General features: G+C 44.8%; 1 protein-coding gene across 1 annotated transcript; it reads left to right on the forward strand.

Annotated features, from left to right (window-relative positions):
* The first annotated feature begins 8092 nt into the window (after positions 1 to 8092).
* LOC121696990 lies at positions 8093 to 11001 on the forward strand. Its single transcript, XM_042078226.1, has 3 exons — positions 8093 to 9291; positions 9436 to 10469; positions 10625 to 11001. Exons 1-3 carry the CDS (start codon positions 8093 to 8095, stop codon positions 10999 to 11001), a joined length of 2610 nt encoding a protein of 869 aa, XP_041934160.1.
* Positions 11002 to 11552: the final 551 nt, after the last annotated feature.

The raw sequence follows: 11552 nt of genomic DNA on the forward strand, positions 1-11552 counted from the left end.
TATGGTGCACTCCCTGTGTGTGTTTTGTAAACCTCTCAATGGAAATATTGAAATCCAATACTGGAAAGAAGCTGCTTTTACTTTCACAATAATTTATTTTATGAAAACAAGTTTTATACTATTCAATATGATTATGATCTATTTTTTCCCATGTGATATTTGGGGACACAAAAGTAGCTCATCCCATAGCTTTAGTTGGCATTGCCTTGTTTGATTGTGCTGGGCACATCACAAATGTGTCACTCGATTGATAATGGTGTAACAAATTATACATTATTACGAGAGGCAAATGGCTTTTCTCCATGCTAAAATGTCATGTATAATTATCACTGCAGAGAAAGTGATGAGTTGACCGATGAAGGAGAGTGTGTGAAAACAGAATAAACAGCTATTCAGTGAGCAGGCTGAGAATAGACTCCGAACACTACCTTCCTGCCTAGATACAGTATCTGAAGAGTCTACACTGACCCTTTGTGTGAGCGCATGTAGATAATCTGGACAGAGCAGAGCACTTTTTACCTGTAGAAGACGTGTTCCATACTTGTCCATAGTGCCATTGGATTTTGTCCATCCTACTACTTTGTTGTTCAGTGTCAATTATTGGCTCTCCTCAGGGGAATTTCAATTGGCTGGAAAAGGACCAAGAAAGGGACTTGTAGTAGTGCAATTACACACGTCTACACATTCATTGAGGAGATTTACAGTAGCCAAACAGCCGCTTCAATTTAACAGAAGGTGAGAGCAGGTGCTGTTTATGCAGTGTTTATATTTTGGAGCTTGCCAGAGACTGATAGATGGTTGTATTTTTATAACTATTGAGAACGGTTGGAGTTTTCAAAGAGTGTCAGACAGACAGATGCATTTAGTGTGTATGTCTCTGGCATATAATAGACAGGCGGTAAACAACAGTGATGTTTTCCATTTTTTTCCTGTACTTGTTATTTTGTGTAGGTGTGAAGTACAGTTTGAAAGTTATTGTCATATATTATTAAAATGCTTTAGTGTTGTGGTGTTGTACAGAAAAGCCACTTTAAAAGTCTCCATGAAGTGGCCAGTGGATGAATATATACCTTAAAGCCACACATTATGCACACAGCGTTGTCCATGTTGTAGAGGCTGATGCATTGTGAGGTTTGACTGTGGCTTGCCAGTCTCTGAGGGGCCTCTCGGTGGGTTTTTAATCCAGCTGATGAAGTCTCTGGAGTGAGACCAGTGGGAGAGGCCTGCCTCTTATTACTTCTGTCAGCCCAGGGGGAGTGGGGTGAGAAGATAGAAGACTGGATTGCATATTATTGCTCATCCAAGCCCTTAAAACTGAAGATTCACCCTGCTGGATAAATGTAATTCATAATAGTCACTCTCATAATAGCCGTATAAAAATGAGAGGAGGCCTCTTAGTGTGCGCGTGCCCTAATTCTGGCATATTTCACAGCGGAAAACAAACGAGAGGGATATCTCCTGCTTAGAGACTCCAGTGCCGTGGCATTTCTGTGGCCAGTGGATCACTGTTACACACATCATTGTTATTGACATCTTCCTGATGACTTTTTCCATCAGCGTAATAGAGGCTCATTTTCATTAGCCCGTGTGGACACTGGAGATCTCCTCAGCGTGCCCGATGACACCGGGGGAAGATGACTTTTACAGGGCACAATCATTCATTCTTTTGATAGCTGACAAACTCTTTGTTGCAGAATAAATGGCTATAACATTATCTGATGCCCTTGAGCTGCTCTTCAAAGAATCCGAGGCTCAAAGACCCAGTGGTTCAGATGGAGACAACAGGCTTAGCTTTGAAAACAATCAAATGGAGTCACACTGCATAATGGTGGGACAAAACTCTGTACTGTCACATAGACATGCTGATTATAGCGATGAAGGCTGTCTGTTGTCAATCAGCATGCTTTATTTTGGTTTTCATCTTCTTCTGTACCACAGCTTAAATGTTAAATAGTCTTAATTGTTGCTAAGCATCTCAAGTATGTTCAGTGTTTAATGGTAAAAAAACGGTAGAACATATGGTCCTCAGGAGAAGAAATAGCTAGGAATATTAACCACATTTTTTCATTGAGCAGAGTCCAGAGGCTATGCATGTATGCTGCCCTGAATTACAATGAGTCATCTTTTAATGCTGTCTTTTGTGTTAGGCATTTCAGCGTCCTCAAAAGGCCAGTTGTTAGTGTTAATTTGGTTGTTAGTGTTTTAAATTACACTATTCTAAAAGCATTGATTGAAAAATTGAGAGCTAGTTATATCAATCAATCAATCAAATTTAATTTACATAGCACCTTTCATGCATAATCTTGATACATGCTGAACAATAAGCACCGCTCTCACTGATATTTTAAAAGGCTACAAGCTATTTTAAAAGACTTTAAAAAATGTTCAATGTTATTTTCTGCTGGCTTATATTTGCCTTTTTGTCTCTCGCTCAGTAGAAATAATGAATTACTTAACTGATTAATTAAAAAACTAGAACTCACCCAATTTGTACAGCCGAATTAAAAGGGTGGCTGTGGACACATCAAGTGTAAATGCTATTGATGTATAGACATGATGGGCGTTTTGGTAGACTCTTGCCTTTCTAGCGTTTTCCTCTGACAGTGCCTGAGTGACTGTCTGATATGGAGCCATAGGATATAAAAGATGTGTTTGTGTCTGCTAGGTAAGAAGTGAAAGATCAATGTCTATCATATTACCTCTTGATCTCTGAAAACTATTTACCACCTGCCTGTGCCCTGAGCAATTCACTGGTGAAATGGTAAATCATATGTGGTCTATAAAATATGGTGTTGCAATAGGAACTTGGAAGTTCATGTTTAGTATGTTTTATCCTCATATTAAGCAAGGAGCACGTGTAATGGCTCTCTGGATTTTGTGAGCACATGTCTACTTCAAGCCATTCAAGATTGGGCCGTTGTACTAATCAGCACTTTCCAATTGATTTGCTGTCCAGGAGCAGTGGATAGAACTCCTGCTGCCCTGCCCTGTCAGAACAGTGATTTCCCTAGTCACCAGCTTGCTGTTACTTGGTGTATGTTTTCAGCAGAGGGGTTTATTCTACTGTCACTTTAGGTGAGCTATACGCAGGCATGCGCTGTGCTTTCTGCATGCAGCGCTGGGAATAAAAACCTTTGTTGGTTGAGCGCTCAGTTGCTTGACGAAACAGAGTAGCAAGTTGGATTTACTATGCACCCTTCCTAACTAGAGAAGGACGAAGACAACAAATAGAAATCAAATTGAGAGTGAGAGCCTGAACCCCTCTGACATTCCAAATTACATCAAACAGAACCTGCTAGTAAACACAGGAGTGTGGAGGGCGTATAACAACTCAGCCTCAGCCGGCCATTTTCTCAGCAGCAGTGCACTCAAGTTCCCCTTACAACATTACTGCTTCAGTTCTGCTTCGGAGTTGAAAAGTAGGCTCCGGCTTTTAGTTGTGATGGTAAAATTGAAAAAGAGCATATGCCAAGGACAATGTAACCACAGACATGGTTATGCATGTGACCGGACTTTCAATCTAATTTTTCATGCCTTTTAGTCACTTAAAAAGCGTGATGTACCTCAGGGAAGAGATGGAAATGCGTTGTGATTGCTCCCAATAGCACACTATTGGTGAAGATGACTATTACAGAGGCTGTTCTGGATTCAAGCCCCATGTAAATGAAAAGCTGTGATGTGTTTGTCAAGCGCATGGGGAAGGATAAGGGGCCTTCATCACCGAGTCCGCCACAGCTTCACTCATTCTTTCTCGTTATACCATGTCACATTGGCGAGCTTGCCTGAGTATGCGACAGCATCACTCTTGTTAAGTAGAAGCATGCATCACCAAGGAGCTGCTGGAACAGCTTCAACAGATGAAGAATGTTGAGTCTAATCTGTATTTTCTCCATCTGGCTTGTTTCCCACCTCAAAAGAAAGGAGGAGAAAAGAATCTATTTTCCCTCAATAAACCCACAGGAAAGGTACCATCACAACAAAGAATTTTAAAGTGATTTTCTTTCACCAGGCCTTTATAGTGAGTCTTTCCTGCGAGTATCCTGGAACAGCTTAGGATAAGACAAGTAACAGATCAATACTTATGCATTACAGCCTGTGCCATGGATCTAAAGTCATTGCACTTCAACCCGTGATCATTACCAAGCTTGTTGCCTCCTGATTCACCCTACTGAATACCGGCCACCCTTGGATGGTCAAATCACTCACCTTTAATGATGGCCTGCCAATCAGCAAGCCCCATCACTTTTACACATCACGGCAAATCTCGCACTTGCTTGCTTGCACGTTGGCGCATTGCATCATTCTGTTTACTGTACATGAACACATCCCTCACAGTCGCTGCCCAGTCTTGGCAGAAAGCATTAACTGGACCACAAACACACACCTCCATCATAAGCAACCAGAAAACATATGTTCCAATGTATAGAATTTTATAAAATGCTTCACAATGTGCAGATGTGCATACTGCCAATATGACTTTTCAGATATTATTGAAAATGGCGCAAATGCTCCAAATGGTTTGAAAGAGTAATATTCAAACTACGTCTGCACTGGGCATCAAATGTGATATATCAGATACTGGGGTGTCAAAAAAAGTGACAGATTTGTTTATCTGGCTTCCAGAATCAAAGAGCACACAGATAGAGTGAAGAACTGCTTTTGGCACAATGAGCACCGTATTTGCTGTCCACACACCACAATGAGCACCACATGTGCTATCCACACACCTCTGCCATCTAGCTCTCCGCACAGGAGCATTGCAAATAGAGCACCTCAGAGCCCCACCAAAGCAACACATATTACAGTGGTGAATGTTGACCAGCATAATAACATGGACAGCGCACCTGTCAGGTCTAATTTTGCCTTGTCGGTGCTTTGCTGTTCCAACTTTATAATGAACCCTGCTATACTGTCATGATAATAAAGCTGACAGCCTTGCGAGGAGACAAGTAGAATAAAAGGCCAGTTACCATTGCCTTGTTCTTGATAGACTTATAATTCATATTTATTCACATCATATTCAGTTTGATTTGAATGATGCTCATGCACAGAAAGATTATGATCATGTAACCTTGATGCCTGTCAAAAACCTTTGTTTTCTCTTCAAGTGGCACATTCCTTGCAGTGTGACAGCCTTATGTAAATCTCTTGAGTGCATTCAAAAGCCAGCTACCGGAAAAGCATGCACTGCAATGTACCCTACCACATTTGTGATCACTAATCAAAATTCCTATATCTATGGAGGACCAAACCTGACGCAGGAAGAGCATTTGGTTTAAGCAGCGCTTTGACAAATCCTCTGAGCTCTGCGATGGCTCTGCGATGCCGTGACTCAGCTGAACCCATCCTAAAAATAATGCTAAAATAAAAATAAAAACAAAAATAATCTTCAGACAGTGTTAGTCTTCGGTAAGAAATGACCTCTGGAGTTAAAGGTTAGGAGCCTGTTGCAATTACCATTCAGGGGATATACAGTGCAAGCTTTAATATCTGCCAAAGTAATTTAGTCTGAGAAATTGCGCTGTGTCTTTCCCAGGAATGTGCTTGACCTTTCTGCATATGGAGTAGGATGCTTCAAGAAGCATTCTGTCTAATTTTCTCTCCAAACAAACTATCTGGCAGTGCAGAGCACCCCTGGCATCATTTCAAATGGACATGTGACATTAGTTCAAATTCAAAGAAAATCATGGAATATATTTTTTTCAGTCAGTTTGCTGTTCTGTTTTTTATTTTTTGTATGTTTATATGTTATATTCTATTCTGTTGTATACTGCAATTTTTTTTTTATATATATAAATGGTTAAAACTATTATTATTGTTCAAGTGAGTTATTATTTCACTTGAATTGATTTAATAAAAACATGCAATCCCAGAAAAAAGCTCAATATTCATGTCATGAAGGCTCGCAAACAAGCAAGACACCCTTGAGGACACACATATTTGTCAGTAGTAGCGATTTGAAGAGGATTACTCCAGAGAGAGAATTCATGGAAACATGCTAGTGTGTTAATCCTGGAGTCACAGTTTGACTACTGGCACTGCTGTTGCGGGGATTACTAGGGACAAAGAATCATGGCCCACGAGACACACAAACTGCCTAACAGCATCCCCAGGCTGTACTGTATTTAGTCAAAAACGAAAGCTGCACACAATTGTGAAGTGAGATTCAAAGGACATTAGGTGACATTTAATTGAAATACACTTGAAAAGTGACGGCTGGACACATGCTGAGGTAATGGAGCACTTAACGACCTCAGCTGATGGACTACAATCATGGAGTCTGAACAAACAGGAAGCTAAAGACTAATATGAAGCCATGGAAAAAACAACAACAACAACAACAACAGAATGAATGATCCCTAATTGATGAGGAAAGACACATGCATATGCCTCAGGGTGGAAGTCTGATGTAGCCTACGCTAATATTCACTGTTTTCATTTTTCACTTTGTACTTCAGTCATAAAAAGGTCAGGGAGAAAATAAGTGAACACATTTTCCTGTCACTTAGAGAGTGTTGCTTACCTCTAAAATGTGAGATTGTTGATAATTCTAACTGACTGCAATTTACTAAATCCTTTGCTTTTGTTGGACTGGGTTCATTTTGATTTGTTTAAATTGATTACATTTATTCTGCACAAAAAAGCAATACCAAATAAAGTCCATGTGATTAACCTTTAAACACTGTTCGTTGCTACCCCCCTTAATTTGACCGGATAGTTTTAACTGCTCTTAAATACCAATACCATGACAAAAAGTATTATTTAATAGAACATTGTAAAGAGAGCCTTATTAGAACATTAACATCTACAAAATGTGTGTGTGTGTGGGTTTGTGGGTGTGGGTGTGTGTCTTTCTGTATGTGCGTGAATGCATATGTGTGCGAACACTGGTGGTTCACATGCACGAGTGGCAAGATGACAACATGAACTGTGTGTGTGTGTGTCTGTGTGTGTGTGAGAGAGAGAGAGTGGGTGTAAATGTGTGTATCTGTGTGTGTGTGTGTGTCTGTGTCTGTTTGTGTGTGTCGGTGTGAGTGTTTATGTGTGTGCATACATGCATGTGTGTGCAAACATTGGTGGTTCACATGCACATGTGGCAACATGACAACATGAACTGACAATATGAACTGTGTGTGTGTGTGTGTGTGTAGAACTAGTGCTTGCAGGTTAGTGCATGCTGGTTAGTGCAGGTTAGTGCATGCTGCATGTCGCTCCTGCTTGTTGCTCTCTGCTTTCAGCTACCGCCACCGGCTAGCCACCTCCCTAGGGGGGAGGCGAAAAGAGGAGCCGAGCGCGTAAGTCTCCTCTGCCGGTACACAGCCTCTCCATTGCCAAGACCCTTACACGCCTCCTCGTGGCCACGCGCGGTAACTGGTACCTTGCGGTTCCAGGCAAAGCTGTATGGGATCTCGGAGTAGCAGGGGGCCCCAGAGACGCGGCATGCAGGCCCACTATAGTGTGGACACGCCCTGCTGCCCATTAACCCCTGCCCCAGCTATGGGCAAATAGCAAAGACCTCAACGGTGGGCCAGGCGGAGGATGGCAACAGGAAGACGTTCCACAACGGCTGGGAAGGCGGATGAAGGCTAGGGGAGTAAACCCTGAACACAAATCTGCAGGTGGGGACAGGCAATAGACGGAACCCAGCAAACCGGATTACCGGCAGTCCCCTGCAGCTCAAACCAGAGTGAAGGTCGGCGTGAGTTCCTCATGCCACTGGAAGCTACTCTGTTTGAGCGAAGAATGGTGGGAGTAAGGACTGCGCACCCCTACCCTCACCCTAATCTCTTCCCTTGCGCAAGCTCCTTGTTCCATCCACTCCCTTTCCTTTCCACCCCAGCACCCAAGCCCCCACCAAAGCCCTGTGGCGATGTGGAATGGCAGCAGGCACAGGCCAAGGATGTGGCTGGAAGTGCCTAGTCAAACCATGCACACAGGCGGCAGTGGAGTGACGGTCGTTGTGTTGCGGGATGGGGCAGCGCACCACCTCGGCAGCTTTCACTGCGACTGAGCAGCTCCACACTGCTCACCCCTGACGGGGAAGGACCTGGAAAAGGTGGTCTAAAAATTGTCTGTTCCCTCAACACTCTGGATGGCTAGCCGCAGCCATCGGAGCATCCCCTACTGCGGCCGAAAAACCAAAAAGAATATTCATCTGAACATTGCCACCTGGAATGTCCGCACCCTACTGGACATGCCTATAGCATCCAACAGACCTTGCCGAAGGACAGCTCTTGTAGCCCTTGAGCTTGCAAGATACAACATAGACATTGCAGCCCTCAGTGAGACCAGGTTACATGGCGAGGATTCCCTGACGGAAGTAGGTGCAGGCTACACCTTCTTCTGGAAAGGGGTTCCCGAAGGCATGCGTCGTATCCACGGTGTGGGTTTTGCTGTGAAAACCAAGCTGCTGCAGCAAATTCCGGAATCCCCTGTGGGCATCAGTGAGCGCCTGATGACATGGCGCATTCCTCTTACCAAGAAGCGCTTTGCCACACTCATCAGTGCTTATGCACCAACCCTGGATGCAGATAACAACACAAAAGAAGATTTCTACCATCGTCTTGATGAAGTCATCCAGAAAGTCCCAGCTGCCGACAAACTCCTTCTTATGGGTGACTTTAATGCACGAGTGGGAAACGAGCATCTCATCTGGAAGAAGGTCATTGGTCAGCATGGAGTAGGAAAAATGAACAACAATGGGCACTGCCTACTATCCCTCTGTGCAGAGCATGAGTTGCTTATCACTAATAGCACCTTCCAAATGAAAAAACATTGCAAAACTACCTGGCAACATCCCAGATCTAAACACTGGCACCTTTTGGACTACATTATTGTTCGCCAAAAGGACAGACAGGATGTGATGATCACTAGAGCCATGCGGTTAGCAGAGTGCTGGACTGACCACCGCATGGTCAGATCCAAACTACGCCTGGTCATCCCACCTTGCTGTCCCAAGACGGCCCCAAAGACTAGAAGACTAAACATCGCCGCTCTCTCCAACCCAGACACCATTGATGACCTCCGTCGCCACCTTGCATGCAACCTCTCTCATGTCCCAGAGGAAGCTGATGCCAAAGACTGGCCAGTTCTATCTGCCGCCATCCACTCTGCCGCCTCAACAGCCCTTGGCACCAAGGTCAGAAAACATCAGGACTGGTATGACAACAACTCTTCTTATATCCATTTGACTCTGCAAGAAAAACAGCAGGCCCACAAAGCCCTGCTCTCCAACCCACAATCCTTCATGCTAAAAGACAACTACACCAAGGCTAGAGCCAAAGCACAGCTGTCACTAAGGGCCATGGAAGACACCTGGTGGCTGGAGAAAGCAAAATAAATTCAACATCTTGCTGACTGTAGTGACACGCATGGCTTCTATGATGCCATCAAAGCTCTCCATGGACCAAGGAAGCAAACCCTCACTCCTGTTAGATCTGCTGCTGGAGACAGCCTCCTGAAGGACCGCCAAGAGATCCTTGAGCGCTGGGCCGAACATTTTAATGGTCTCCTCAATCACAGCAACCCTGCAGACCCCAACATCCTTGACAAGGCGCCTGTTATGCCACAGATGCGACACTTGGACAGCCCTCCTGACTTCGGAGAAACATCCAAGGCGATCAGGAGCCTGAAAAATAACAAAAGCCCAGGACCCGATGGTATTCCAGCGGAGGTGTTCAAACATGGGGGCTACCTCCTCACACGCCGCTTACACCTCTTGATCACCAAAATCTGGCAGTCTGAGAATGTACCCCAGGACTGGAAGGATGCCAACATCATCATTCTCTATAAGCAGAAAGGGGACAGAGCAGACTGTGGCAACAGTCGAGGAATTTCGCTCCTCTCCACAGCAGGCAAAGTCCTAGCAAAGATCATGCTCTCCCAACTTGTCGAGTACATCTCAGAACTTACTCTCCCTGAAACACAGTGTGGCTTCCGCAAGTGCAGGTCCACAACTGACATGATCTTTGCTCTACGGCAGCTACTTGAGAAAAGCAGAGAGCAGCGCAGAGACCTCTACATCACCTTCATCGACCTCAGCAAAGCCTTTGACACCATTAACCATGACATGCTCTGGGAACAACTTGCCAAACTTGGTGTACCACCCAAGTTCCTCTCCATTCTGCAACAATTGCACGATGGCATGCAAGCCAGAGTTGTTATGGGAGGGCTTCAGTCTGATCCCTTCAAGGTCAATGTTGGGGTGAAGCAAGGCTGTGTCCTGGCAACAGTACTGTTCAATCCCCTCCTCACAGCAATCACCCGTCTGTTCCACCGCGCCCTGCAGCACAAAGATGGTATAGACCTAGATACCGCCTTGATGGCAACCTCTTCAACATCCGGCGGCTCCAAGCTCAGACAAAAACACCAACCTGCCACATCCACGAGCTCCAGTATGCAGATGACTGTGCTGTCTTGGCACACAGCCCAGAATCCATGCAGCATGCCCTGGACACCATCTCAGCATTGTATCAGTCCTTTGGTCTTCAAGTAAACACCAAGAAGACAGAGGTCATGGCGCAACTCTGTACCAAATCTCCTTCACATGTTGGCTTCCACATCAATGGCAGTCCACTCAGTCTTGTTGACCATTTTACATACCTGGGCTCCACACTCTCTGCAGATTCCACCCTTGACAGTGAAATCCACCATCGGATCAACAAAGCCTCATCAGCCTTTGGGCGCCTTAGGAAGAGAGTATTCGGCAACAACAACCTAAAAATCAGTACCAAAGTAGCTGTCTATAATGCAGTCTGTGTCACCACCCTACTCTATGGGGCAAAAACATGGACGCCGTATAGACGCCACATAAACAGCCTGGAGATGTTTCACATCAGATGCCTCCAAAAAATACTCAACCTGTCCTGGGAGGACCGCATCCCCCATACTGACATTCTGACTGCGACTGGCAGGCAGACCCCACCTCCCAATCATCAGGACATACCTGCTCCATCTGTGGAAGAGTGTGCGGCTCCAAAATCGGCCTCCATAGCCACGTGAGGTGGCATCAACGGCAACAACATTGACCAATCACCCCCCCCCCCCAACCCCCTGGAACAATCGTCATCATCGGACACGATGTACAGCTAACCGTGTGTGTGTGTGTGTACTGTATGTGTGTGTGTGTGTGTGTGTGTGTGTGTGTGTGTGTGTGTGTGTGTGTGTCTTTTTGTGTCGGTTTGTGTGTGTGGGGTGTGTAGGGTGTGTTGTGTGTGTGTGCTTCTGTGTGTGCATGCATGCATGTGTGTGCGACATACACAAGTGGCAACATGACAACATGAACTGACAACATGAACTGTGTGTGTGGTGTATGTGTGTGTGTGTAGGTGGGTGTGTTTCTGTATGTGCATGAATGCATATGTGTGCGAACATTGGTGGGTCACACGCACAAGTGGCAACATGACCACATGAACTGACAACTGAGTGTGTGTGTGAGTGGGTGAACATGTGTGTGTGTGTGTGTATGTGTGTCTGTTTGTGTGTATATGTGTGTGTGCGTATATGTGTGTGGGAGTGTGTGTGGTTCTGTGTGTGCATGCATACTGTACATG

Source organism: Alosa sapidissima, chromosome 2, assembly GCF_018492685.1.
Source record: "Alosa sapidissima isolate fAloSap1 chromosome 2, fAloSap1.pri, whole genome shotgun sequence".
Classification (NCBI taxonomy): Eukaryota; Metazoa; Chordata; class Actinopteri; order Clupeiformes; family Clupeidae; genus Alosa; species Alosa sapidissima.

Coding starts and splice junctions, on each gene's coding strand:
- LOC121696990 (XM_042078226.1), top strand. CDS start 8,093: ATGGCTAGCCGCAGCCATCGGAGCATCCCCTACTGCGGCCGAAAAACC. Junction 9,292..9,435: donor GCTAGAGCCAAAGCACAGCT/GTCACTAAGGGC, acceptor CACTCCTGTTAG/ATCTGCTGCTGGAGACAGCC. Junction 10,470..10,624: donor CTGGACACCATCTCAGCATT/GTATCAGTCCTT, acceptor CACTCTCTGCAG/ATTCCACCCTTGACAGTGAA.